The 27,601-nt window shown below is 44.8% G+C and overlaps 1 protein-coding gene across 1 annotated transcript in view; it reads right to left on the bottom strand.

Annotated features, from left to right (window-relative positions):
• The window catches only part of LOC127584651 (annexin A4-like), a 95,214-nt gene that overhangs the window by 34,015 nt on the left and 33,598 nt on the right, over positions 1–27,601 (bottom strand). Inside the window, exons 3-5 of the mRNA XM_052041494.1 lie at positions 24,861–24,958; positions 14,094–14,537; positions 6,395–6,482 (exon numbers count right to left, since the gene is read on the bottom strand). Coding sequence (XP_051897454.1) covers positions 6,395–6,482; positions 14,094–14,537; positions 24,861–24,958 — 630 coding nt within the window. The remainder of the gene's footprint in view (positions 1–6,394; positions 6,483–14,093; positions 14,538–24,860; positions 24,959–27,601) is intronic.

The following is a 27,601-nucleotide window of genomic DNA, read 5'->3' as shown; positions in this document are numbered from 1 at the left end:
ACAATAATGAACCAATACCAATTATAAAATGTCACCTTGTCTTTGTAAATATAATTCCCAGGAGCACTCTATAACTCTTAGATATGCCATTATAGGAGAGAGCTGCCAATCAAATACATCCTGTATTGTAGGTGTTCCATATTCATTGGATTCCACAGTCAAAAGACCTTTTATTTTGATTGTGGTGAGAAACCTTGGCCGGGTCACCTGGAAAACTCTGGTCTTCACGAGGCGGAGACTGAATCCACTACATGTGATATGAGTTCTGGTCACAACACCATAGGAAGGATGCGATAGCACTGGAGAGGGTGCAGAGGAGATTCACAGGGACGTTGCCTGGGATGGAGAGTTTCAGTTACGAGGGGAGACTGGGGAAGTTGGGTCTGTTTTCCCTGAAGCAGAGGAGGTTAACATAGAAACCCTACAGCACAATACAGACTCTTCGGCCCACAAAGCCTAGTAATTACCGCGGAAATTACTAGGCTTACCCATAGCCCTCTATTTTTCTAAGCTCCATGTACCTATCCAAAAGTCTCTTAAAAGACTCTATCGTATCCGCCTCCACCACCGTTGCCGGCAGCCCATTCCACACACTCACCACTCTCTGAGTAAAAAACTTACCCCTGACGACTCCTCTGTACCTACTCCCCAGCACCTTAAACCTGTGTCCTCTTGTGGCAACCATTTCAGCCCTGGGAAAAAGCCTCTGACTATCCACATGATCAATGCCTCCGATCATCTTATACACCTCTCTCAGGTCACCTCTCATCCTCCGTTGCTCCAAGGAGAAAAAGCCGAGTTCACTCAACCTGTTTTCAGGTTAAGAGGGGACATGACTGAGGTATTTAAAATTATGAGGGGTATAGATAGGGTAGATTGTAGGAAAAACAACAAGATGCTGGAGGAACTCAGCAGGCCAGGCAGCATCCGTGGAGAAAAGCAGACGGTCAACGTTTCTGGTCAGGACACATCTCGTTGTTTTTTCCATCCAGATTCCAGCATCTGCAGTCCTTTCTTCTTCCAGATTGCAGGAAACTTTTCCCCATTATCAGGGGTAGATAATTGATAATTGGTTTATTATTGTCAAACGTACTGAGGTACAGAGAAAAACTTTGTTTTGCATGCCACCCGTACAGATAATTTCATCACATAGTACATTGAGGTAGTACAAGGGTAAACAAAAACAGAATGCAGAATCAAGTGTTACGGTTACAGAGAAAGTGCAGTGCAGGTAAACATTAAGGTGCAAGACCATAACTAGGGAGGTTGCGAGGTCAAGAGTTCATCTTCTCGTACAAGAAGTCTGTTCAATAGTCTTATAACAGTGGGGTAGAAGCTGTCCTTGAGCCTGGTGGTACGTGCTTTCAGGCTTTTGTATCCTCTGCACAATGGTAGGGGGGAGAAGAGAGAATGTCGGGGGTGGGAGGGGTCTTTGATTACATTGGCTGCTTTTCCGAGTAAAGTGCAGACAGAGTCCATGGAGGGGAGGCTGGTTTCCGTGATGTGCTGGGCTGTGTCCACAACTCTCTGCAGTTTCCATAGAACCATAGAACAATACAGCACAATACAGGCCCTTCGGCCAACCATGTTGTGCCACCCTTCAAACCACACCTCAGACTATCTTGGGAAGTTTCTTGCTGTCTTGGGCAGAGCAGTTACCATACCAAGCCTGGATTGGATGCTTTTTATGGTGCATCTATAAAAATTGGTGAGGGTCAACGGGGACATGCCGAACTTCTTTCGCCTTCTGAGGAAGTAGAGACGCTTGTGCACTTTCTTGGCCGTGGTGTTTATGTAGCTCGACCAGGACAGGCTATTGGTGATATTCACTCCTAAGAACTCGAAGCTCTCAACCATCTCCACCTCAGCACCATTGATGTAAATAGGAGCGCGTGCTATTGACTTCAACATTTCCTTCCATTCCTTCATCTTTAAATGGTGTTGGAACCACTCCCTCGCATTCTGCATTCCAAATTCCTGAAGTCAATGACCAGCTCTTTTGTTCTGCTGACATTGAGGGAAAGGTTGTTGTCATGACACCATGTCACTAGGCTCTCTACCTCCTTCCTGTATTTTAGAGGACGTAAATTTAGGGTAAAGAGGAAGAGATTCAGAGGGGATACAAGGGGGACCTTCTTCACCCAGAAGGTGGTAGATACTTAAAATACACTGGCTGAGAAAGCAGTAGAAGCAGAGTCACTGACTGCATTTAAAAAGTCTCTAGATGAGCACTTGAATCGCCAAGGCATAGAAGGCTATAGGACAAGTGCGAGGAGACAGGGTCAGTAGGGATGGGTGCCCACTGGGCGGTATGGATGTAGTGGAGTCAAATGTCCTGTTTCAATGCTGTAGGACTCCTATGATTAAAAGCCTTTCTTACATGGAGTACTAGGATCACTAACTATTCAACTGACTGAACACCTTACCCAATTATACGTGTACATACATGCAGACTTTAACAAGGTCAGATGTGAAGATATTTAATGACAAACATCATACAAAACTCTTTGTGGTAAAAACAAAGTTCTTTTGACTTCAATAGCAACAAATTACACAAATGCAGAGGGACACATACTTAGTAACACCGCACGTTCTACATCTACCTCAAAACCTCCCAGCTACAACCACAAGGAAGTTCTATAATCTGGTACATTGATCGATGCATTTTTGAATGGTGATGTCAGTACACAGCTCCCACTTACAGGCAGACCAGAACTTGGCAGCATCATGACAACCTGATCCATTAGAGAATCCAGGATAAACTTCCCTATCTAAGGAGTGGTTGGAATTTGGAATGCAGAATGCGAGGGAGTGGTTCGAACAGCATTTAAAGGTAAAGGAATGGAAGGAAATGTTGACACAAGAAATTCTGCAGATGCTGGAATCTGGAGCGATACACAAAAAGTGCTGGAGGAACTCAGCAGGTCAGGCAGCATCCATGGTGGGAGGGGTTGGTTAAAGCGTCAGTGGGGTTGGTTAAAATGAGGGTCGCAGAGAGCATCTGTTAGCTGAGGGCCCATTTCTGTGCCACTATTTTGTTAAAACATTGAGATCAGGGGAACGTGGGGCAGTGATCAACTTCTACATCATTTTACCTCCATGTCCTGAACTCAAAATCACTCCTCCTTGTTGGCAATTTAAACTTCATTGAGAATTGAGCTTGCACATTCCCAGTGGGGATAAATTCCAAACATTGACTTAAAGAAAATGCATAGGAAATGTTGCTGGGTGGGGACAGGTTGGTGAAATGTCACTCAGAAACAGGGAAGATTTTTCTCCCGAGAGGTGGAAGTTCCAATTCTGTTTCTAACGTAAGAAAGGAGCTGTCATACGCAAGGAAAGGAGAAAGGCAGAAGGAAGTGACATTAATGCAACACCTGTTTGCAACCTCAGGTTGTCACATTTCACAGACCACAGAGCACCGATTGAGGAGTTGTGATGCAGGAGATGCCACAGCTGCTAGTGCACAGCAAGATTCCACAAACAGCAACCACAAAACAATCAGATGACTTGCTTCAATGTTGTTGATAGAGGGATAAACATAAGCCAGGACTCCGAGGATGACTCCCTTGCTCTTCACAATAGTTACACCATCTGGCAGAGCAGGTGCAGCCTTGATTTAGTACAGGATTAAATGGCCAAAAGCCCAATGAACATAATGAAAAGGGGATGACAGGGAACGTTAATGACATTATGTGTTTGCTCAAGAACCAGGACACTACTTTTGCACTGTGCCCTTCCCACTTACCAACAACCTAGAATGAGTTTTGTGTGATGTTCCCGTCTGAACAAGTAAGCTAACTGCACTGGGGTTTCCAACCAAGTCCTTGCTATTCACGATGTACAGTGCACAGACTTCCAGCAGATAACCAAAAAGGCTGGATCCTACCGAAGCAGCTGGCAACGACACTAAGAATGCATTGACATACAGTGGTCAATCTCTCCATGGAGATAACAACTTCTAGGTATGTTCCAGCTGGAATACACAACCATTGGGGACCCCAGCTCCAGCTGTACACCCAGACCACACGCTGGACCCCAACTCAGCCATCCAACGATACACAGTAGCCCTCACCAGAGCGTGGATCCCTAGAGAGTAAGTTATCAGATAACGAGGACTTAGAGTAATACAGCATGGAAATGGGCCCTTCTGTCCAACCGGTTCATGCCGACCAAGACTCCCATCTAAGCTCATCCCATTTGCCCGCATGTGGCCCATATCGTTCTAAACCTTTCCTATCCATGTACCTGTCCAGGTACCTTTTAAATGTTGTTAAATGTACCTGCCTCAACCACTTCCTCTGGCAGCTTGTTCTACATACCGACCACCCTCTGGGTGAAAAAGTTGCCCCTCAGGTTTCTATTAAGCTTCTCCCCTCTCACCCTAAACCTATACCCTCTAGTTCTTTGATTCCCCACCCCTGGGGAAAAGACTGTGCACATTCACCCTCTCGATGCCCCTCATGCTTTTATACACCTCCATAAGATCACCTCTTATTCTCCTACACTCCAATGAAAACAATCCCAACCTGCTTAAACACTCTCTGCGACATGGATTTTAGTAAGGCTCCTCATGGAAGGCTCATTCAGAAAGTCAGGAGGCATGGGATCCAGGGAAACTTGGCTGTGTGGATTCAGAAATGGCTCGCCCAGGGAAGACAGTGGGTTGTGGTAGATGGAGCGTATTCTGCCTGAAGATCGGTGACCAGTGGTGTTCTGCAGGGATCTGTTCTGGGAACCCTGCTCTTTGTGATTTTTATAAATGACTTAGATGAGGACGTGGAAGGGTGAGTTAGTAAGTTTGCTGATGATACAAAGGTTGGTGGTGTTGTGGATAGTGTAGAAGTTTGCTGTAGGTTACAACAGGACATTGATAGGATGCAGAGCTGGGCTGAGAAGTGGCAGATGGAGCTCAACCCAGAAAAGCGTGAAGTGATACACTTTGGAAGATCGAAGTTGAAGGCAGAATACAAGGTTAATGGCAGGACTCTTAGCAGTGTGGAGGAACAGAGGGATCTTGGGGTCCATATCCATAGATCCTTCAAGGTTGCCACGAACGTTGATAGGGTTGTTAAGAGGGTGTATGGTGTGTTGGCCTTTATTAGCCAGGGTACTGAGTTCAACAGCCGCGAAGTAATGTTACAGCTCTATAAAACTCTGGTTAGACCACACTTGGAGTATTGTGTTCCATTCTGGTCATCTCATTATAGGAAGGATATGGAAGCTTTAGAGAGGGTGCAGAGGAGATTTACCAGGACGCTGCCTGAATTGGAGAGCATGTCTTATGAGGATAGGTTGAGTGAGCTAGGGCTTTTCTCTATGGAGCGAAGAAGGATGAGAGGTGACTTGATAGAGGTCTACAAGATGATAAGAGGCATATTTTGAGTGGAGACGTTTTCCCAGGGTGAAAATGGCTAACACGAGGGGATATAATTTTAAGGTGATTGGAGGAAGGTATAAGGGGGATGTCAGAGGTAAGTTTTTTTTAAACGCAGAGAGCAGTGGGTGCGCGGAACGCACTGCCTGCAGAGGTGGTGGGGGCAGATACATTAGGGACATATAAGAGACTCTTAGATAGACACATGAATGATAGAGAAATGGAGGGCTAAGTGGGAGGGAAGAGTTAGATAGATCTCAGAGCAGGATAAAATGTCGGCACAACATCATGAGCTGAATGACCTGTACTGTGCTGTAATGTTGTATGTTCTGTAACTCAGTCCCTTGGGTCCCTGCAACATCCTCAACTTATTGTATGTTTATATGTGCACAGCGGAGTAAGATTTACAAATCAGTCAAGCAGTTAAAATGGACCTGTTGCTCAATGCAAGAAAGGGCTTTATGCACATTTAATGCTCATTTCTCTCTCCTTGAGGAGCAGAAAGCTTTTCAGATATTATGGCCAATGATCAAATTAGAAGCTTCACTCACTGCACGTAACAGCACTGTGCTGACCTACATAAAATGAAAGCACTTGTAAGAAAGTCAATACAGATGAAGTACCTTGAAACGGGGGAAGTGTCATCATGGATCATCATCCAGCACATCACATGGGGCCTGGAAAAGGCCATTCAGTCCCTCCAGCCTCTTCTAGCTTCGATGAGATAGAATCATTCAAATCTGAGATCACGGCTGATGTGACATCTAACTCTATATTCTCGCTTTTCCCCTCATGCCAGAATACTTGACGTTAACAGCAGGTATACACAGCTGTTCAACCATGGAAGGCATCACACCCAACCCACCAACGTCCACAAGCATTTCTCAGCAGGTTGTCATCAGAAGGCATGGAGGAGGTAATGATGGGTGACATCTTCCTCTGCAGCCCAGAGGCCAAGTAACTGGTCACTCCAGGCTCCAGCTGAATTAGAAAACTTACAACTAAGAATTCACTCACCAAACCCCTTCATGGCTTTCCTCAGGACCTCGGCATCTCGCAGAGCATCGAATCCTGCAGCTTCTCTAACTGTCCCCCGGTTGACAGGCTAAACACAAAACATGCATGTGAGATCAGAGCAGAGCAGAGGAGAAATATGCATCTTCAAGTTCGTGTCAAGCCCCAGTGGTTTTGCAGCTGAGATTGTGGGCAAGATTTTCACCCCCTAGGGCTGTTTGCATCACCTCATCATCTGGTGCATGACAGAGAAGGCCACTCTGCCCCTCAAGCCTGTTCCACCACAGGACGAGATCACTGCGGACACATCAGCTGGAGGGTTCGATTAAAACCCAATCCAATCCAAGCTGACCTGGGCCCACAAGGTTATAATTTCAATACCTGACCTGATTGTTGCTCTAAATAGAACCACTTCAAACACACTATTTACATGCAGCAAATATAAGTAAATTATTTTCACCTGGATAATGTACTGGGCCAGGTTACAGACAGAGTGCAAGGCTATGGAAGTGAGAGATGTCACTTGTCCAGTGTGTTGTGTTCAGTTTGCAGCAGAAACTCTGAGCCTCCCTGTTGTTTTCCACCTGAATTCCCCTTCCCACCCCCAATGTGATCTGTCTCCGGCCTCCTGCATCGTTATAGTAAGGCCCAAAGTAAGTGACACGTCACCTTCTGTCTGGGCACGCTACAGCATTTTGGACTCCATATCAAATTCTTCAACTCCCAATAAGTTGCGTTCTCTTCCAGTATCAGAACTGACCATTTTCACTGTAAGTCATCTGCAGCGATATTGGTCTAGCTTTGGAAATTTTCTTTGTTGCTTCCCCCGTGTATTACCACACCCTGACCCCGATGTGCAACTCATCGCCCTTCTTCCTTACCCTCTGACTGCCCCAGGACAATCCTGGTCTCACCCAACCACAGATACTCCCTTTGTCCTATCTCTCCCTCCCCCCTACCTTCTCTGCAATTTAAAACTAGCTTTTATTTCCCCCTTTCTTTCCCCAGTTCCGACAAAGGATCATCAACCTGAAACACTGACTCTGTTTTTCTCTCTCCACAGATGCTGCCTGACTTGCCGAGTGTTCCCAGAAATCTCCCTCGATTTCAGATTTCCAGCATCTGCACTGATTCAAAAAAAATATACTTTTACATTCTCCTAGCAATTGCAGCTCAAAATTGGCAATGGAGGATAGTGCCTGGAGCGTTTTATCAGAACTTACAACCCACATATGGAACTGGCTTCTGTTGGGAGCCAGTTTCAAGATCTGTGACGTAACCACATTTTCCCACCACTTTGCGAAATCTCTTAATGGCTGGCTAATAAAAATTTACCAATTGCAAATTTAAAATTAACCACTGATCTTGCATCAATTGCCATTTTTGGAAGAACATTCCAAATATTTGCTGTCTGCATGTGAAATTTTTTTTCTCAATTTCACTCCCAAAAGATCTGGCTCCAATTTTCTGACTCTGTTCTTTGGTTCCAGACCAATGAAAACAGTTTTTCAATCTGTCTTCTTAGTACTCATAAATATCTGAAAACTTTGGCATCCACCTATTCCCCTTGGATTCCTTCTGCCATTAAGTCACCCCTCCTAAACTCCAAAAAAGTACAACCCCAATTTGTGTGATCTTAGTGCAGTAGTGCAGTGGTTAAATTACTGGACCATTGATCCAAAGACAAGGAGTTCAAATCCTACTGTTGTCACTTGGAATTTAAATTCAGCTAATTAAGTAAATCAGGAATCCTAAAAAAATCTGGTCTCAGTGATGCTAACCACCAGACCATCATGTTGTCTTCAAAACCTATCTGGTTCACTAATATCTTTCATGGAAAGAAACGTACCATCCTTACCCCATCTGGCTCTCTTATCTATACAGTAACAAAAACACAGAATGCGACCCAGTGGGTTTGTGCTGCCTCCCAGGGGAGCGATCCTATCTGACCCAGTCTCTCTCTATTTCTCTACACCTCTGCCATTTATACTTACTTACACACCCAACGGCTTCCCTTTCATTCTTTTTGCCATTAATCTACGCTGAGAGGTAACTTACAGTGTTAAGCTAGCTGCAAGCCTTTGGGAAGTGGGAAGAAACTGGATCACCCAGAACACACGCACACAGTGGCAGAGAGAGCCAGCAAACTCCGCACGGACAGTACCTGATGGCGGGATCAAACCCTGGTCCCTGGAGCGGTGTGGCAGTGGCAGTAGTTGCTACACCACCATGACACTCTTCATGCAACTTAGGGCCCACTAACATAGTTGACTCTTAATGAACTCCTCCCTTCAGGGATGGTCCTGGTCCAGCCACGTAGACACCATGGCCAAGAAAGTGTACCAGCGCCTCTGCTTCCTCAGGAGGCTAAAGAAATTCATCATGTCCCCGTTGGCCCTCACCAATTTTTCTAATAGATGCACCACAGAAAGCATCCTATCCAGATGGCTTGGTATGGCAACTGCTCTGCCCGAGACCGCAAGAAACTGCAGAGAGTTGTGGACACGGCTCAGCATATCATGAGAAACAGCCTCCCCTCCATGGACTCTGTCTATACTTCTCGCTGCCTCGGTAAAGCAGCCAACATAATCAAAGACCCCTCCCACCCTGGACATTCTCTCTTCTCGCCCCTCCCATCGGGCAGATCATACAAAAGCCTGAAAGCACGTACCACCAGGCTCAAAGACAGCTTCTACCCCGCTGTTATAAGACTATTGAACGGTTCTCTAGTACGATAAGATGGACTCTCGACCTCACAATCTACCTTATTGTCTGCCTGCACTGCGCTTTCTCTGTAACCGTAACACTTTATTCTGCATTCTGTTATTGCTTTTCCCTGTACTACCTTGATGCACTGATATGATGAAATGATCTGTATGGATGGCATGAAAAACAAAGTTTTTCACTGTACCTCCGCACATGTGACAATAATAAACCAATTTACTAACTTTAAATGTCAGCATCGCCAGTGACATCCATATCCCGGCAACAAATGAATAAAAGGAAAATCTGCACTTGTCAAATAACCCTTGGCATTCAGGTATCAGTCTGAGCTGATTAAACATCTCAGATTCATTGACAATTTAATCAGCAGCGGCCAATACAATGCAAGAATGTATGGGTTTGGTTCAGAACAAATCAAAACTCCCAATTACTGACTAAAGCTTCACCTAACTCAATTCTGTATTGGATGAGAGAACTTTTGCAATCACATTTAACAATGTAGTTCTGGGATATTGGTGTTCTGTAGTTCTGAGATATTGGTGAAGCATGTGCTTCAATTAACTTTTGTACTTAGGGATGAAAAATTCTGTGTAGGGAATTTATGAAAATCCAAAATGTGACAGTTCTCTTTAGCCAAGAGGGAAAATTCATGTAAAATAATGTTTTATTTAATGCCTTAAGCCTTTAAAACCCAATCAATTAAGGGATGATGTCATTGATCTGGTCTGCTCTTGTGGTGAGATTTCTGTGTCTTTCCGGGGATTCCGTGGTTACTGAAGGGTTCTGTTCTGCACTAAAGTGCAGATTGAGGAAGTGAGACTACTCTGTGTGAACTCGCTTCAGACGTGTTCCTATCACACTAGGTGTGTGCTGCATGGTAAGGCTCATTGAATCCGATCTTTATCTGTGACTTACCACAGTATTACTAACATCTGCTATAAACAGAAAGGAAAACAGAACCCACTGGAAAAACACACAGCAGGTCAGGAAACATTAGTGGAGAGAGAAATAGAGGTGATGTTTCAGATTTCGTCTGAACGATTCATCCGCCCAAAATGTAAACGGCTTCACTTTCCACAGATGCTGCCTGATGAGGTTTTCTAGCTGTTTGTGTTATTTCAGCATTTGTGTATTTGGCAAAAACAAATAACAGGAGAAGGTCATTCAGCCCCTTGATCCTGCTCGGCCAATCATTGTCACAACTGTGGCTTGTCCACATTCCCATCTGACCCCCATATCCCTCGACTCCCTCGCTGTACAAAAAACTACCGATCTCAGTCTTGAGTACACACAATAACTAAGCATCCACCGCTCTCCAGGGCAGAGAATTCCAAAGGTTCCCAACTTTCCAAGTAAAGAAATTTCTCTTCACCTCATTCTTTAGTGACCCAACTCCCTTTGTCCAACCTCTCAGATCCAACACTGTTCATCCCCTTATGAATTTTAAATGCCTCAAGAAGATTAAAAACCTAAATGGCAGAAAGCAAGAAAATCTCTACTTCTGTGTTTGAACAAAAGTGTAATTATTTCTTTTAAAATTAATAAGTCAACAATTTCATCAACTGTAGCATTAAAACCTTTTCCTCTTGCTGGTCACTTCACTTCGGCGACTGATGTTCATACTTAGAGATGAAGCATCTATTTTCCAACACGTTCTTACCAGTAATTTCCAGGACATACTGGCAAGCTCCCTGATATTTAGATTAAGCTCACAGGTCACTCTACTGTCACATTTTCCCTTCCGCAGCCCAGCTGTTAAACTAATCTACAACTGTGTAAATAACTCCAGCTGCAGAGCAGAAGTATTTCCATAATCTGCATAATTTTCCATCCAATTATGACTAGCAATTTAGTTTCTTTAAATACTTTCCCTCTTAATGCTTAAAATTGAACCGTGAAAACTGCAGGGCTGTTGACAAAGGACAGAGCAGTTGGACTACTTGGATCAGCCATGACCCTAGAGAACGGCAGAGCAAGTTCGAGGAGCTGAATGGGCTACTCTTATTTCCACTTCTTATTGTCTACTGGATAGTTCATTCAAAGAGCTGGTACAGGGATGATGGGTAAAGCAGCCTCCTCCTACACTGCATCATTCTGACTAAAAAGGAATTGTGTGTATAGATATGAATCATAGGAGGTTACTACGTAGAAAAATGAATTAGCATGCATTAAAGTTACTCTATCCTCCTCAACTTCAAACACATTTTGTAAATTCTCACAAAAGCACAATCAGACGATACTGGAAACATGGAATTAAAACACAACATGCAAGAGTCACTCAGCAGGTCGGGCAGCAACTGTGGACAGAGAAACAAGAATTCATGTTTCTAATTGATGACCCTTCAGTTCCGATGAAAGGTCATTATCCTGGAATGTTAACCATTTCTCCTTTCACAGATGCTGCCTGACTAGCTGAGTATTTGCAGCCTTTTCTGGTGCTGAAACTTTTCACAAGTGACCAATATTCATGGATCAGATCTATGTCCATGGGTCAAACTAACATACATGGATCAGATCAATGTCCACAGATCAGACTGACGTCCATGGGTCAGACCGACGTCCATGGGTCAGATCTATGTCCATGGGTCAGATTTACATCCATGGATCAGACTAATGTTCATGGATCAGACTATTGGTCCAGAACAGCCATCACAACTGGCCACAGTGCCATTGCAATACATTATTCTTCCCCATTCGTCAGCTTAGGTCAACAGTTCATGATCAGAAGGAAGAACTCTGATACATTTTCTCTTCCTTAACCCAAGCAAACATTTTGCTATCATAGACATGGGATTGAATCAGGGACCTCTGATCTCAGAGGTACAGCAACTCCCTGGGTAAAAACAGCGGATGGTAGAAATACTCAGGCAGCACCATTGGAGGGGGAAGCAGGGTCAAAGAACTCTCATTGCAAATACTGACTGTTTCCTCCTCCGTGTTGCTGCCTGATCTGTTGAGTGTTTCCAACAATTTTTTGTTTTAATTCCAGATTTCCAGCATCTGCTGTGTTTTGCTCTGGTAAGCTCCTTAAATGATAGCAGCCTCCAGAAGCAAATCTAGGAGGTAGGTCTGTCACACAAACAAACACACACACATGCATGAGAAAACATCTCAAATGTAACCGAGACCATCTTGTAACATCTCAACCAATCTGTTCCATTAACGCCGAAACTGCTGGATTAGGTGCTACTGACTCCTGACGTGCATGGAGCAATTCCTCGGTAAGCCAGGATATCACTCAACCTATTACATGCAGCCATATGTTTCATTTCTCTCAACATTTTTTTGAAGGTATTAAGCCACTTTAAGATTCCACACGAGAGATAAGATGGGAAGTTTCTCAACTTGCGCCTGTTCTTTGATTTGTCATGACTTCTCATTCTGATTCCAATCCACTGCCAATTCCCACCATCTTTTCTGGGAAGGAAACCATCTAGTGATCACTCCCAAATGAGCTAGCTGTGACTATAACTTGGGACTCCCCCAGTATAGTTCTGTCTGCCCAATCACCTCAGATATCAGGCATCCAGTAGTAACATCTGGAGGGCAGTAAATCACATCCCTCCCCTTCTCTGTAGACGTTCATGCAACAGCTTTACAGAGAAGAGGAACCTTCCAGCCAGAGTATTGGAATACCCACAGGCTCAGCAAGGGAATCAGCTGACAGGGATTCAGCACAGCACAGCATGCAGTTATTTGAGAGAATCAACTCAAAAGGCACATACGTAAGCTTACCTCAAATTCTGAGCCAACCTGGGATGAAATACCAAGGAACTTTTTAAAGAGAAAAATATCAATCCCACCTTGTTAACATGTGGGAAGCCATTTTCTCAAGGATCCCCCACCCCCACCCCCCACCACAATTATCATTGACCTGGGCTGAACACCAGTAGTGCTCCTTCGTACCTACAGAACTCACTCATTCTCAACAACCTTGCTCACCGTGAGTGTGAAACATGAAAGAGAACTCTGAACGTGTAAGGGTTTTTGTCCATTATCTCAGCAACTCTACACCAGGGCTGCCATAGAGTAAGTGAAAACAGACCCTTCAGCCCAACTGGTCCATGCCGACCAAGATTCCCATCTAAGCTCCTCCCGTTTGCCCACATTTGGCCCAACATTTCCTATCCATGTACCTGTCCAAATGTCTGTTAAATGGTGTTATTGTACCTGCCTCAACCACTTCCTCGGGCAGCTGGTTCCATGTACTAACTACTCCCTGAGTGGAAAAGTTGCCCCACCAGGTACCTATTAAATCTTTTCCCTCCCTGTGCCCTCTAGTTCTTGATTCCTCAACTCCAGTCATTTGAGAACAGAATAAATCACTGAATTACCTTAAAGCTAGAAAAGGCAGTAGACTGTTCTATGATTGGAAGGGCAACGCAGGTACTCGAGCTGCAGAGAACCACTCACTTAGGACATCATCAAACGCTTCCTCTGGCTGAATCGGAAGAGATTCTCAAGGACCTCCCCCAGGGTTTGGTTTTGGACACTTGCTGTAAAAACCCAGGGGCAATCCAAGGCTCATTACTGACACTGCCCATGGGCCCAGATTTCCACAGGTGCTAACGTGTGTCACGTTACATACAACTCTCCTTCTCACTGCTGCCCAGTACTACGTCTGCTTGTCTCTGCTCTTCTCTCACCACAAATGTTGTTGTGACATAAGATATCAGATATTAAGGTATTTATTTATTAGTCACGTACATTGAAACACACAGTGAAATACGTCTTTCTGCATTGCTAAGAATGTGCAGGGGGCAACCAGCAAGTGTCGCCACTCTTCCGGCGCCAACATAGCATGCTCACAATTCCTAACCTGTACGTCTTTGGAACGTAATAGCATTACGCTAACTGCTATGCTACCGTGAGGTACATGTTCATGGTTTCAGTAGTTGGAAAAAAAAAGCATTAAGCAAGTGAAATACTTCAATTGAAACATTCATACCTAACATCTTCAGATCACGCCACCCCTTACCTTCACTGGAGCTGCAGACGGGGTTACAGTTGAACCAGGCGTAGCAGAGTATCCTTGGGATGTATTAGATGGATAACTTGGAGAAGAGCCCGAGGGGTATCCTGGAGCAGGGCCCGAGGGGTATCCAGGGGCAGAGCCTGAGGGGTATCCAGGGGCAGGGCCCGAGGGGTATCCAGGAGCAGGGCCCGAGGGGAATCCTGGAGCAGGCCCCGAGGGGAATCCTGGAGCAGGGCCCGAGGGGTATCCAGGGACAGGGCCAGAGCTTGGCGGATATCCAGGGGTGGAACCAGGATATCCTGGATTGTAGGGTGGAGCGCCAGGCTGGTTGGTTTGGCCTGGAAACATTCCGTATGGAGCTCCTGGCTGTTGATTGGGAGGTGCCCCAAACCCAATATTCGGTGGTCCTGAACCAAACCCACTCATGGTGTTCGATATGTTTTGAGCCTACAACAGCAACAGAACACAGGATTAAAATTTCTGGCTGATAAACCAGCACTGGATTCTTATTTTGTTTTGATTTTGCTTAAGGTGAACAGAATGCTCGATTTTCTAACATAGCTGGAAACACTGAGCAGGTCAGGCAGCAACTGTGGAGAGAGAAGCCAGGGATTTCAGGCCTTTCATCAGAACCGATTAATGCTTGATTCCAATTAGTCAATCTCTCATAGTCATAGAGCGATACAGCACACAAAACAGGCCCTTCAGCCCAACATGTCCGTGCTGACCAAGTTGCTTGAGCTCGTTTCATTTGCCCACGTTTGGGCCATATCCCTCCAAATCTTTCCTATCCATGTACCTGCCCAAATGTCTTTTAAATGTCATAATTGCACACACCTCCACTACTTCTTCTGGAAGCTCGTTTCATATACATGCCACCCTCTGTGTGAAAAAGATGCCCTTCAGGACCCTTTTAAACTTTTGCCCTCCTCTACCCAGGGAAAAAGAAAGTGGCTTTTCACCTTATCTACGTCCCCCCCTCCGTGATTTTATAAACCCCCATAATGTCACCCCTCAGCCTCCTACGCTCCAGGGAAAAAAGTCCCATCTTATCCAGCCTCTCCTTATGAATCAAAACCTCCGGTCCCAGTAACATCCTTGTGAGTCTTCCCCACTGCCATCAGGTTCTTGAACCAACGCAGAAGACCCTAACTCTACCTCAGACTAGATTTCCCTCAACTTGCACTAATGTAATTATGTTAATTTTATTGTGTAAGTTATGTATAATTTATGTTAATTGATGTTTGTCATGTGTGTAACGTACTGTGCTGCTGCTGCAAAAAGCTAATTTTTGTGGCATTTACACCCTGGGTACGTGTGCCCGTGGCAGTGAACTTGAACCCCTTCCAGTTTAATGACATCCTCGTGGCATTCCTCACTGAGCTGTGGGTGGAAATCCAAATTCAGCACAGGGGCACAAGTGGCAAAAGGAAAGCCTTACAATTATGAGGTGCTTTTCATGTCCTTTTCAGGTTATTTTAATGTGCTTGACAGCCAACAAAATACGTTTGAAGTGTAGTTACTGTTGTAGTGTGGGAAATATGGCAACCGGTTGTCACACAGCAAGATCAATAAACACCAGCCAGCACATCTGGGATAAATCTTTTCGTAATCTTTTCCCAGGGCGACAATGGCTAACATCAGGGGACATAATTTTAAGGTGATTGGAGGAAGGTATAAGGGGGATGTCAGGGGTAAGTTTTTTTTTTTACACAGAGTGGTGGGTGCATGGAACGCACTGCCGGCAGAGGTTGTGGGGGCAGATACATTAGGGACATTTAAGAGACTCTTAGATAGACACATGAATAATTGAGAAATGGGGAGCTATATGGGAGGGAAAGGTTACATAGATCTTAGAGCAGGATAAAATGTCGGCACAACATTGTGGGCCGAAGGGCCTTTACTGTGCTGTAGTGCTCTATGTTCTATGTAAGGCACCATGGAATCTTTCACATATACCTGAGAGACTAGAAAGGCTGCACCTCTGGCAGTGCAGCACTCTCTCGGTCCCGCATTGGACTGGAAAGTAGATGTTTCTGTTCAAGTGTATAGAAAGGGATGTGAACGTGGAGCCTTCTGATTCAGTTCTTTCCACTGAGTCACAGCTAACACATCAGCTGATGATCAAAAGGAGAATCTTAGACCACGGTGTGCCAAGCCTATTATTAAAAACATTCCCCTTACAGGAAGTTCCCAGGTTACAACAGGGTTCCATTCTTGAGAACTGTGCATAACCCGAAGTGTTTGTAAGTCAGAAGTGAGCGAGTGTGTGGGTGAGCAGGAGCAGGAAGAGTGGCCACCAGCCAGCCTCAGTGAGCGAGCGAGTGAGTGAGTGATTCTGCACAGCGCTCCTGGGTCTGCGCCGCTCCTCCCAGCCCCCGCTTGTTGCAGCTCAGGGGGTGTGGAGAGAAGGCACGTGGAAATGTCCTGTTCCCACAGCAGATACCTGCAGCCCCATAGCAGCAGGCAAATCCATCCCCATCCATCCCATGGGTCTCCCAAAAGCTCATTCATATGTACGGGGTGTCCATAACCGGGTAGGACCTTGTATAAATTCACTTCCACGTTTATAATGGAAGCAGCCTCTAATCTTGTTGCACTGAAATTACCCCTTCCTCTCTTCTAGGGAAGGGACCCTGGCAGAGCCAGAGCGATCTTGCCTAGTAGCTTGAGTGACCTGGGTTCAGTCCTGGTCCTCGACGTTGTCTGTGTGGAGTCTGCACGTTCTTCCTGGTGACCTCATGGGTTTCCTCCGGGGACTCCAATTTCCCCCCACATTCCAAAGACGTGCAGGTTGACGGGTAAACAGGCCACTGGAAATTGCCCCAGTATAGGTGAGTGGCAGAATCTGGGGGGAGTTGATGAGAATGTGGGAAGAATAAACATGGGATCAGCGTCGATGGGTTCTTGAAGGTTGGCAAGGACTTGGTGTATCAAAGGACATGTTTCCATGCTGTGCAACTCTATGACACCCAAATTCTATCACTGTTACAAGGAAAGTCTCTGTTAGAAATGTTCACTAGTATTAAAAAAATGGAAAGAAGTTGATGGAGATTCCAATGGAGGATTTTTACAAACAATGGATACATTATTTTCCAGAGGCTTGCATTTATTTTTCAATGCATTTTAGGAAGATGTCTACACACTGAAGCAGAAATCCACCCTTGGTTATATAGGCAAAATGTACGACTATAAACATGCTGAATCCCGTCTGTGAAGCGTTGATCCATTGGCTTCAACAGAACCAAATTTCAGAAGCCAGGTGACAACTCACATTCGCCACTACATCACAGATTGAGGACAAGTTTCTAAGCTATTCAATCAAAGTTGTGTCAATGCTCCATAACCAAGTTTAATCCACTTTCAGGTACTTTCTACATTTTGGCTTTAATTGCCAAAAGAAAAAGAAAAAGCAAAATATGAAAATTCACGGCACAGTTGTCATTGCATGATATCTTGCAAAGTGAAATGGCCAGCCAAGATCAGAAACAGGGAACCAAACAGGTTTCTGAATGTACTATATTTCTATACTAACCATGTAGTGCAAGGAACAGGAGCCAAATATTAACAACTGGGACAAGACCACATTAACTGTTTTTAATTTCATTTACCTTAATCAAAAATCCAAACTGTTTCTGTGGCTGCCGGGGTTATTAAATATTGCTCCCTGCCTAAAGTGAAGGGAATTGGCTGTACTTCCAAGGTCAAGCCTCACTCCCGCTGCATGAACATATTGCTCTCCCAGCAAGCTTAAGTTGAGGAAAATTCTTGGTTGCTACAACTTTCAAACAGTCTGGAAAGGGAATTGGTGCCTGAAATCCTGTCAGGAGTAATTGTATCCAACAATGAGTTGGCCAAAGATTCATCTTCAAACACTCGAACTTCTGCTTGAGGAATAAATATTGCACCACAGTGACGTGTATTCATACCGATCATGGAAGGGGGACCATTTATAGAACAAACGAGGTTTTGTGGACTTTCCAAGGTGTGTATATGGCAAGATGCGTGAGTGACTTTGCAAACTCCTGCCCTGATCTTGTGTATGATGGAGGCTTGATGAAGCAATCCACTTTGCTAATGGGATATGGAATCCCAACATAAAACGTAGATAAGCACCCATTGCTTGCCTTGGCCACAGGAAAGGATGCTAAACATGGCCAGCAGCACTCATCTCCTTGGCTTTTCAATTACCCTGGGCACTCTTTGAACCAGCACCTAATACAGGCTCCCCTCCAAGTTACACACATTGACTTGGGAATATGTTGCTGTTCCTTTGTTGTCATTGGGTCTAAATTAGCAATGTTGCAGTTCCTTCAACAGTATAACCACAGTACTTTGAGAAGGTGGATCACCACCACTTTCTACTTAAGATCACCTTTGGAACACACATGGATTCCTAATTGCATGGTAGTGTAGCAGTTGGCATAATGCTTTACAGTGCCAGTGACCCGGGTTCAAATCCAGCCACTGTCTGTAAGGAGTATGCTTTCCTCGTGTCTGCGTGGGTTTCCTCCGGGTGCTCCAATTTCCTCCCACATTTCAAAGACATACAGGTTAGGAAGTTGTGGGCATGCCACGTAGGTGCCGGAAGCGTGGCGACACTTGCGGGCTACCCCCAGAGCACTCTACGCAAAAGATGCATTTCACTGTGTTTCGATGTACGTGTGACTAATAAAGATATCTTATCTTAACTGAAAGCTAGAAATCTGAAACTTGTGTTAGGCAGTATACATGGAATGGACAAACAGAGTTAACATTCAGGTCAATGATCTTTCATCATTTTTTTTCCTCACAAAAGATACAATAGTGGGTTTGTGTTGTGATGGAGAGGACTGCCAGCTGTGCTCCATATCAGAATTTTCTCTTCCATACGTTCTCAATGCAAATGTAATCATGATAATCTCCTGGAGTCCTTAAAATTGCTTTCATCCATCAATGCTGTTGGGGACACAATTCTTCTGGAGCTCATGAAGTGATGTTAGATCACCTGGCATGAAGCCCCAGTTGTACTTTGAACTGTGCTAACGAGTATTCTGTTCAGTACTGCAAGGTAGCAGATTTCTTCAACTTAGGGACTCCTGTCAGATTGGAAATTGCGTCCCTCAGAATCTTGAGCCAAACATGTTCACAGCATGGGATAGCTTTTGGAATCTCATGGCAAAATAAGAGAAGCAGAGCGAACCATGCAGCTCTTTAAGCCTGCTCCACCCTCAATAAATCATGGTTGATCTTAAGCCCAACTTCCTCCCAACCCTCATATCCATTCATTCCCCAAAATCTCTTCACAAGAACTACTTAAGCCAGATGTTGGTCTTCAACTGTAGTTGCACAGTCTTAGATAGCTCACTTTCATTTCACATTGTGCACCCAACCCACACCCACCCTCAACAATAGATACCACTATGATAGGATTAATAGGACAAGAACAGGAGTAGGCTTACTGTTCCTTAAGCAAAAGAGCCAATGAATTAAGCAAACCAACCATAGTTGCACATGTGCCAAGGGAATTGGAAGTTAAAGAGAAGCAGATTAGGGAACCGAAAAAGTGTAGGAAAATGCATGAATGAAAATTTAAAACATAAATCTTGGTGGGAGCAGGAGAGATGAACGTTTTGCATTTGAGTCCATTACAGGCTCAACTTGAGAGTCGAGGAAAACAACTGCCGATGACAAAGGAAATTGGAGGACAAAATTTAAAAAACTAGAGGTCAAAGTAGACCAGTGGAGAGCCAGAATCTTTTTCCCCAGGGTAGAAATGTCAAATACTGGAGGACATGCATTTAAGGTGAGAGGGAGAAAGTTTAAAGGAGATGTGCGGGACAAGTTTTTGTTTTTACAGAGAGTGGTGGGTGCCTAGAATATGTTGCCAGGGGGACTGGTGGAAGCAGATACAATAGTGGTGCTTCAGAGGCTGTTAGACACATGAATATGCAGGGTATAGAGGGAAATGGATCATGTACAGGCAGAAGAGATTTAGTTGAATTCTGTATAGTGTTTGGCACAGACATCATGGGCAGTAGGACCTGTTCCTGTGCTGCACTGTTCAATGTTCTAAATGTAATGATTAGTGAGCAACAGTAAGTGTCCTCCATAAAAATAATAATCAGGCTGAGAGGGAAGGGGTGGGGGGTGGAAATCATTCCAAATGTCAATGGGAGATTGAGGCACTAAAACAGCAACTCAGCATGCAGAGAGGATTTGTGTGTGCTGTCACACAAAGGCAGGGTATAACGATGACTTGGGAAAGCAGTGGGATCCACCTGCTCCATGATAGTGTTACAGGCTGGGGACATAGACCAGAAGAAAGGTCAGAAAGTAGAGGCAGCCACCAGTCAGGCCAGATAGAAACCATGGCAGAATATAACCCTCAACACACAAACTGCAGACATTAGTGGAGCATGGAATGGAAATAAAGGGTGGTGCTGGAAGGAGAGGTTTGAATTGTTTTAGAGTGGGCCACATTTCCTGGAACTATACAACAAACAGGTCACATAATCCAAGTCCTATCATAGATCAGAGTCTGGAATGGGAGAAATCTTGGAAGCTGTTGGGAGTTTTGGTTGATGTGGGGATGTTTGAATATTTGCTTGTGCATGATAATAACTTATAGCACGTCCAGATGAGGGGTCTAAACCCAACTCGTCAACTGTCCATTTCCCTCCACAGATGCTGCCTGATGCCTCAAGTTCCTCCAGCAGTAATTTTTGTTTTAAATGAGTTAGGAAATGGTTTGAAACTATATTGTTAATCTTTGAGTTGTTTGAAACAAATCACGGTTAGCAAAGAAATATAGTTATCAGGTGAAGTCATCGTCTGATATGTTTATCATATGCTGCATTAAATTCACAACATTTGGTGTCCCTGGGTAGGCTCGATAAGAGTCAAATCCAAATCACCCCAGGCTGAACCAACTAGAATTTTTTTTTTTAGAAAATTTACACAAGGGCTGGGTGAGTTGTGGTGTGGTTGCTGGCACCAATAATGGGCGACACTCCCATCTAATCCCCGAGAGTCCAAAATTCTGTTTCTCTCCATCCCAAACATATTCAATGCAATAAGCTCCACAGTTCTCTGGAGAAGAGAATTCCAAAATTGAGGATTCTAGGAAAAGAAAATCCTCTTCATTTCCATCTTAAATGGGTGATCCTTTAATCTGAAACAATGTCCCAAATTTTACATTCTGCTACCTCAGGGGATGTCCTCTCAGCAACCATCCCATCAAACCCACTCATATCTTTCAATAAAATCACTCCTCACACTTCTGGACTCCAATGAGCATTGGCCCAATGTGTTCAACCTTCCCTCATAAGGCAACCCCTTCATTCCAGGAATCAACCTAGTGAACTGCTCTCAATGCAAGTCGATGCCTCCTTAAGTGAGGGGATCAGAAGTGTGTGTGGTACTCCAAGGTGTGGACTCACCCTGTACATTCCTAGCAAGACTGTCCCACATTTATGCCTCATTCCCTCTGCAATACTGGACCCATCTACGTATTGTATCTTTGTTCCACTAAATTAGGGACAGGAGGCTCTGCATGCCTGTTACCACAAGGTCTCGACAGAGTGAAGCCTTGGTCTGATGGCATGGAGGTCCAAGACAAAAGAGACTGCAGATATTGGAGCATAGAACAACGACAGACACTGGAAGAACTCAGCGGGTCAAGTAGCATCTGTAGAGGCAAAAAGTGCAAGTCGATGTTTTGGGTCGAGACCCTGCATGAAGTCTGAGAGGGGACAGGAGAGATTGGCAGTATATAGCATTCTGTAGGGGGTGGGATAGAGACTGGCAGGTGATAGGTGGAACAATATGCAGAGGGGACGATGGGCAGAAAAAAAAATTTGGGTGTTAAGAGGATGAACAAGGGAAGAAGAAAAGTAGGTAGATGGGTGAGTGTGTGTGGGAGGAGAGCGCTGGCAGTGTGGGTTACCTGCAATTGGAAAATTCAGTGATTGTACCACTGGGTTTGTAAGCTACCCAAGCGAATATGAGGTGTTCTTCCAATCTGGATTTGGCCTCTCCATAGCAATGGGGAAGGCAGAGGACAGACGGGTCAGTGTGGGGGTGGGAAGGAGAGTTAAAACGGCATGCAACTTAAGGTTCGAGGTGGCTGTTGTGGGCAGAGCACAGGTGCTCGGAGAATGGACGCCCAATCTACCCTTGGTTTCACCAGTGTAGACACTGAGAACCAGAGACACACATCCATGTCCAACACAAACCACAACAACACCCGCTCACATTCAAACCAAACAGATGGACATAAATTCACATGCTCTTCCTCAGCCTCCTCTCTCACCACATGGTGCTGAACCCATTCTCCCAGACCCCTCCATCCCTTCCTCCTCCCTCTCTTTCTACCTCTACCAGCCCCTCTACCCTTCACAAGCAAGCTTACAATACTCGTATGAGGAGTGATTCACAACAATGCTAAGTTGCTGGTCCTATGTGGTGCCTGTGTACTGGAAATACAGAAATTAGTCAGAACGACTTGCAGAGTTTAAGAACAAAAGCAGCACAATACTGCACTCCCTTGGTGTTGAACTGCCTGTGTGATTTCTTTTGCATGTTACTCTCTGACTCACCTATAAAGGAAATATTAGAGGTGACGTATTTGCTGCATCTAAAAGGGACAAGATATATTTGATCACAATAAGATGCTTCAGGACAGGAGAAACAGAAAGACACACACAGTTATTGAATGAAGGTGCCTAACCTGTGGAGAAGTTATTACAGTAAACAAATAGTCCCTGGCAAAAGGCTTTAGAAACAGCCCCCAATCAAGGGAAATGATGGCAGCAGATAGTACTGGTCCATTCAAGTACAATTTAGATCGGCTCCTTTCATATTTCCATATGTAGGAGAGGCCATTCAGCCCATCAAATCTATGTTGGCTCTCAGGGCAATCCTACCTCCCCACTTATTTCCGTGACCTATTCTCTCACATTTATTACCCATTAACATCACCCTCCTCCAACAACCCTGCTGCTGTCTATTTACACTGTGTCATTTACAGTCACCAATTATCAACAAGCAGGTCCTTGGCATGTGGGAGGAAACCAGAGCATCCAGAGGGAAACCCACGCAGTCACAGGGAGAATGTGCAAACTCCACATAGACAGCACCGGAGGTCAGGATTGAACTGGGGTCACTGGAGCTGTGAGACAGCAGCTGTACCTGCAGCACCACTGCACTGCCCCAATGAATAACCTCTTGGTGCGCAGTACAAGAGTGAGTTGCAAAATGATAAGTCCTTCTGAGCAACCTTGGGCCAATGGTTTCCTAGTCTCTCAACAAGGGTTTTGCTCACCTGATGTCTGCTGGAGATGGACAGACAGAATGATTTCCCGTTATTGAGCAATCCAATACCAGAGGGCATGCATTTAAGGTGAGAGGGGGTAAGTTCAGAACAGACGTGAGGGGTACATTTTTTTTTACTCAGAGAGTGGTGGATGCCTGGAATGCGTTGCCTGAGAGGGTGGTGGAGGCAAATTCATTGGGGGCTTTTAAGATGGGGCTTGGATGGGCACATGAGTGAGAGAAAAATAGAGGGATATGGGCATTCTGTAGGTAGAAGGGATTAGCTATGTCGGCACAACATTGTGGGCTGAAGGGTCTGTTCTGTGCTGTACTGTTCTATGTTTCCATGTTATTATTGCATCATGTGACTACCAGTACTGAAGGAGAAAGTAGGATGAACCTTGATTTTTTCCATCAAACTGTTCCGAAGGAAAAGTTTGGGATCAACCCGGAAGGGAAGCTGATTTGGAAGAGCCTGGAATTGTGAGAGAAAGCACCGTCATCCCCACGCGAACGCACAGGACTGGCTGCGTAACACCCTGTTCGGTGGTAATCAGACGCAAACTTTACTTCTGAATTTCTTTTGATCCCTTTTCTTGGCAGCTTTTGCCACTCGGCCTTTCCAAGATCAAACTGAAGATGCACAATCATCAGCTGAAGGTCATAAGGCCATAAGACATAGGACCAGAATGAGGCCATTTGACCCACTGAGTCTGCTCCACCATTCGATCACAGCCGATTTATTTTTCCCTCTCAACCCTGTTCTCCTGCCTTCTCCCCGTAACCTTTGATGCACTTGCTGATCAAGATGAAAGGCTTTGTGCAAATGTGGCTGCCCAGGGTTCTGCACTGACTACCCGGGCAATCTGCATTGCTCACCCACATTGATCAACACGGGAAGAGTAAAGTCTGGAGTCACAGATCCGCGGGAAAAAATATTCCAATTCACAAAGCAAGGGAAGGCCATTCAATTTAACACGTCTGTGCCTGTTGAGAAAGAGCTAATCCCACCTTCCAGCTCTGGAAGATAAGATGTCCTTATTAGTCACACGTACATCGAGACAGAGTGAAATGCATCTTTGCGTAGTGTTCTGGGGGTAGCCCACGAGTGTCACCATGCTTCCGGGACCAACATAGCATGCCTACAACTTCCTAACCTCTATGTCTTTAGAATGTGAGAGGAAACAGGAGCACCCCCACACAGACACAGGGAGAACGTACAAACTCCTTACAGACAGCAGCCGGGAATGAACCCAGGTCGCTGGCGCTGTAATAGCGTTACGCTAACGTTAGCATTCTGTACGTGCTACAGTAGGGACAAAAAATTCATCTAGTTCGCCTTTAAAAGCTAGAATGCAGAGGGTAGTTGTGGAGAAAACATTTCTGTTTGTAGGGTTGATAATTACAACAAGATTCTTAATGAACCTGGGTCTGTATCACAGTGCCAGTCAGAACACATTTACTAAGAGCACTTACCATTCCTTCAAGATAGGAGGGATTGAGCTGTCCTTGAATGTTGGCAAGTACATCCATTCCAACAGGTGGAGCAGGATTGACAGCCCAGGGATTACTACCTGAAATCACACAAGAAGCAAAAAGCATTGTTTAAATCTAAGAACAAACTGATCACAATTGTAGCCATGGTCTCAAACAGAGCTGACATATCAAACTTGTGGATTGGGTGATGTCAGGATCTGGGTTAAGGGGATGGGAGTTAAGCAATCAGTTTGCTGGTCCCTGTACACCTAGGTTCTATCATAATCACATCAAAAGATGGACAGTAACTTGGATTTCCCCAGTGGCTCCCCAGGCCTTGCCTACATACCAGGCAATGTTAAATTAACACCCCATAAGTAAAAGATTAATCCCCGTTGGTCACTTATTCTGATAAATTGCTCATCACCAATTAAAACCTAAAGGGGACAGGTTTTAGTTTCACTTTACAGACAGGACCTATTCCCTTGGATTTTTTTTTAAAACATCAGAGTTTGCTGTGAACTGCTCAAAACTGTGGTAGATACAACACCAGATTTACAGGTTCTTCCTGCAGATACCAGTGGAACAATCTCAGTTCATTTGGCAGCTTTGCAAATTCAGTATCAGGAGGCAGGAAGGATCTCAAAAATGTGGCAAATGTAACACCAGAGTTAAAGCTCTGCACAATAATCCAAATAATACAATATTGTATTGGAAGCTGGATCACTGGGGGCAACTGAAGAGGAACAGAGACATTTATCCAAAGATCAGGGAATTGAGGCGATGGGAACTGACACAGAAGAGGAGCTGAGGTCTGGGGCAGATCAGCCATGATCATATTGAGTGGCAGAGCAGGCTTGAGGGACCAATTGACCTACTCCTGCTCCTATTTTCTTACATTCTTGTGTAGCATTTTCGGAGGGTCTCACTGCTTTAGAGTGGCATTGTTGGAAGGCAAAAGAGTTTGAGGGCATTTGTTGAAGGGGCCACCTTTTAGACAAGATCGAACTCCTCCCTGTCTGTTCCAGTGAACATAAATATCCCCATGTACGGATTAAACAGCATTTTACATCATTTATATTGCATGTTTCATGTAACAGGACTTCCCGAAGAACCAGAGGCCGAGGATGGATACCAAGTTGTGACGCTATTGGAAAAGATCAAAAGGCAAGATCAAAGTGACAGAAGGGTTTAATCTGTAGGTTCCAAATTTCAATGTTAAAACAACTAAGGTTCTGACACCTCATGCAGGACTGGGACAGGGAGAGACTGAAAGAGGAATTAAGGTATGTGTAGTGATGTTTGGTTGCTGAAAATAGGATATTTGAAGAAGTGGAATTCAAAATAAATAATGGGGAATGAGTTAGCTCATAATGTGGGATGTCACAGAGAGGTTGAATAGAATACACTGTAGCAGGAGACACACCAGAGACTCTCGCCTGGATGGTCTTACTGCATTCTGCAGATATTTGAACAGGGAGTGCTGGGAGAGTCAGGATCAGAGCTGGCATCCTCGCTATCTGATTTCTTAAAGTACAAAACACACAGAAAGCCTGCAAAATACGTTTGCTCAGTGGCTTTGAGCTACTAAGAAAGTCCACTGCAATGTACGCACACACACACAGACACAGACAGGAGACATGAGCAATGCGTGCCGTGTATTCATATCCCTGGGACCTTTTTAAAGAGTGCAGTATTTCAATCATGTAAACCCATCCAATTGCCTTTTAATAGCTTGGCTTGAGTGGGGAAGAGAAATGTGGTCTCGGTCATTCAATCTGGACATGCAGTGCAACAGCCTGTGTGCTGCGTTGTGTCTGTAATTCCAATGACATTGAAGGAGTCGAATTTTGGGGTGGGGCATCATATTAATGATGGTGACTGAAAACAAATTCCCCTATCAGGAAATTCTCCAATCCAAACATGCTAATTTCTCAGAAGTAACCCGTCCTCAAGGGACTAATCGAAAGACAGAAATAACTTGATTCACAGCACTGATGTAAAAAGGACATGTTCTCGTAGTATCCAATTAAAACTATCAAAAGACAAACATTTGCTTCAGCAGTGGAACAAATGACTACGTAGGCACTCAGTTTTTAAGGATGAAGAGCACTTTAGAAAATTATTCAAGAGAATACACTGAAGTCGGGAGAAACCAGAGAGCTGAAGTCTTAATGAATGAGGGTGTAAGTAATTCAGTCCCAGACTGGGTGGTGTCCGCTGCTCCTTGGTGGGGGCAGGGAAGGTGGAGTTTGGCGGCTGTGGCTATTTCAGAGCGATCTATTTTTATGTACATTGGGACAGGCAGAGAGATTATACAGACTGGGCTGACACCCTCAAGCTTAGAAGATGTGTTGATTTCAGGAAGTCAAACCAGGGTAGGACTTTCACAGTGAACGGTAGGGCCCTGGGGAATGTTGTAGAACAGAGGGACCTGGGAGTACATGGTCCTCTGAAAGCGGCTTCACAGGTAGACAGGGTGGTGAAGAAGGCATTTGGCAGAGTTAGAGCAAAGGGCTGAATCTCCTGCTTCTATGTTTGTATGTGCAAGTTCTTTAAAAGTTGGCCTGCTAAACAGGTTTTTAAAACCAGGGCAGACACAAGTCTGGAACTACGATGGGTTTGGACACTTGGGAAGTGGACAAGTTGAACAACTGAGTTAGAATAGGCACAAAAAACGAGCTGCTGAGAGGAACTCAGCAGGTCAGGCAGCATCTGTAGAGGGAAGTGGGCAGATGACA

The sequence above is a fragment of the Pristis pectinata genome, chromosome 30 (assembly GCF_009764475.1).
Source record: "Pristis pectinata isolate sPriPec2 chromosome 30, sPriPec2.1.pri, whole genome shotgun sequence".
Taxonomy (NCBI): domain Eukaryota; kingdom Metazoa; phylum Chordata; class Chondrichthyes; order Rhinopristiformes; family Pristidae; genus Pristis; species Pristis pectinata.
Note: the sequence above shows the minus strand (reverse complement) of the source record. Positions and strands in the feature narration are given on the sequence as shown.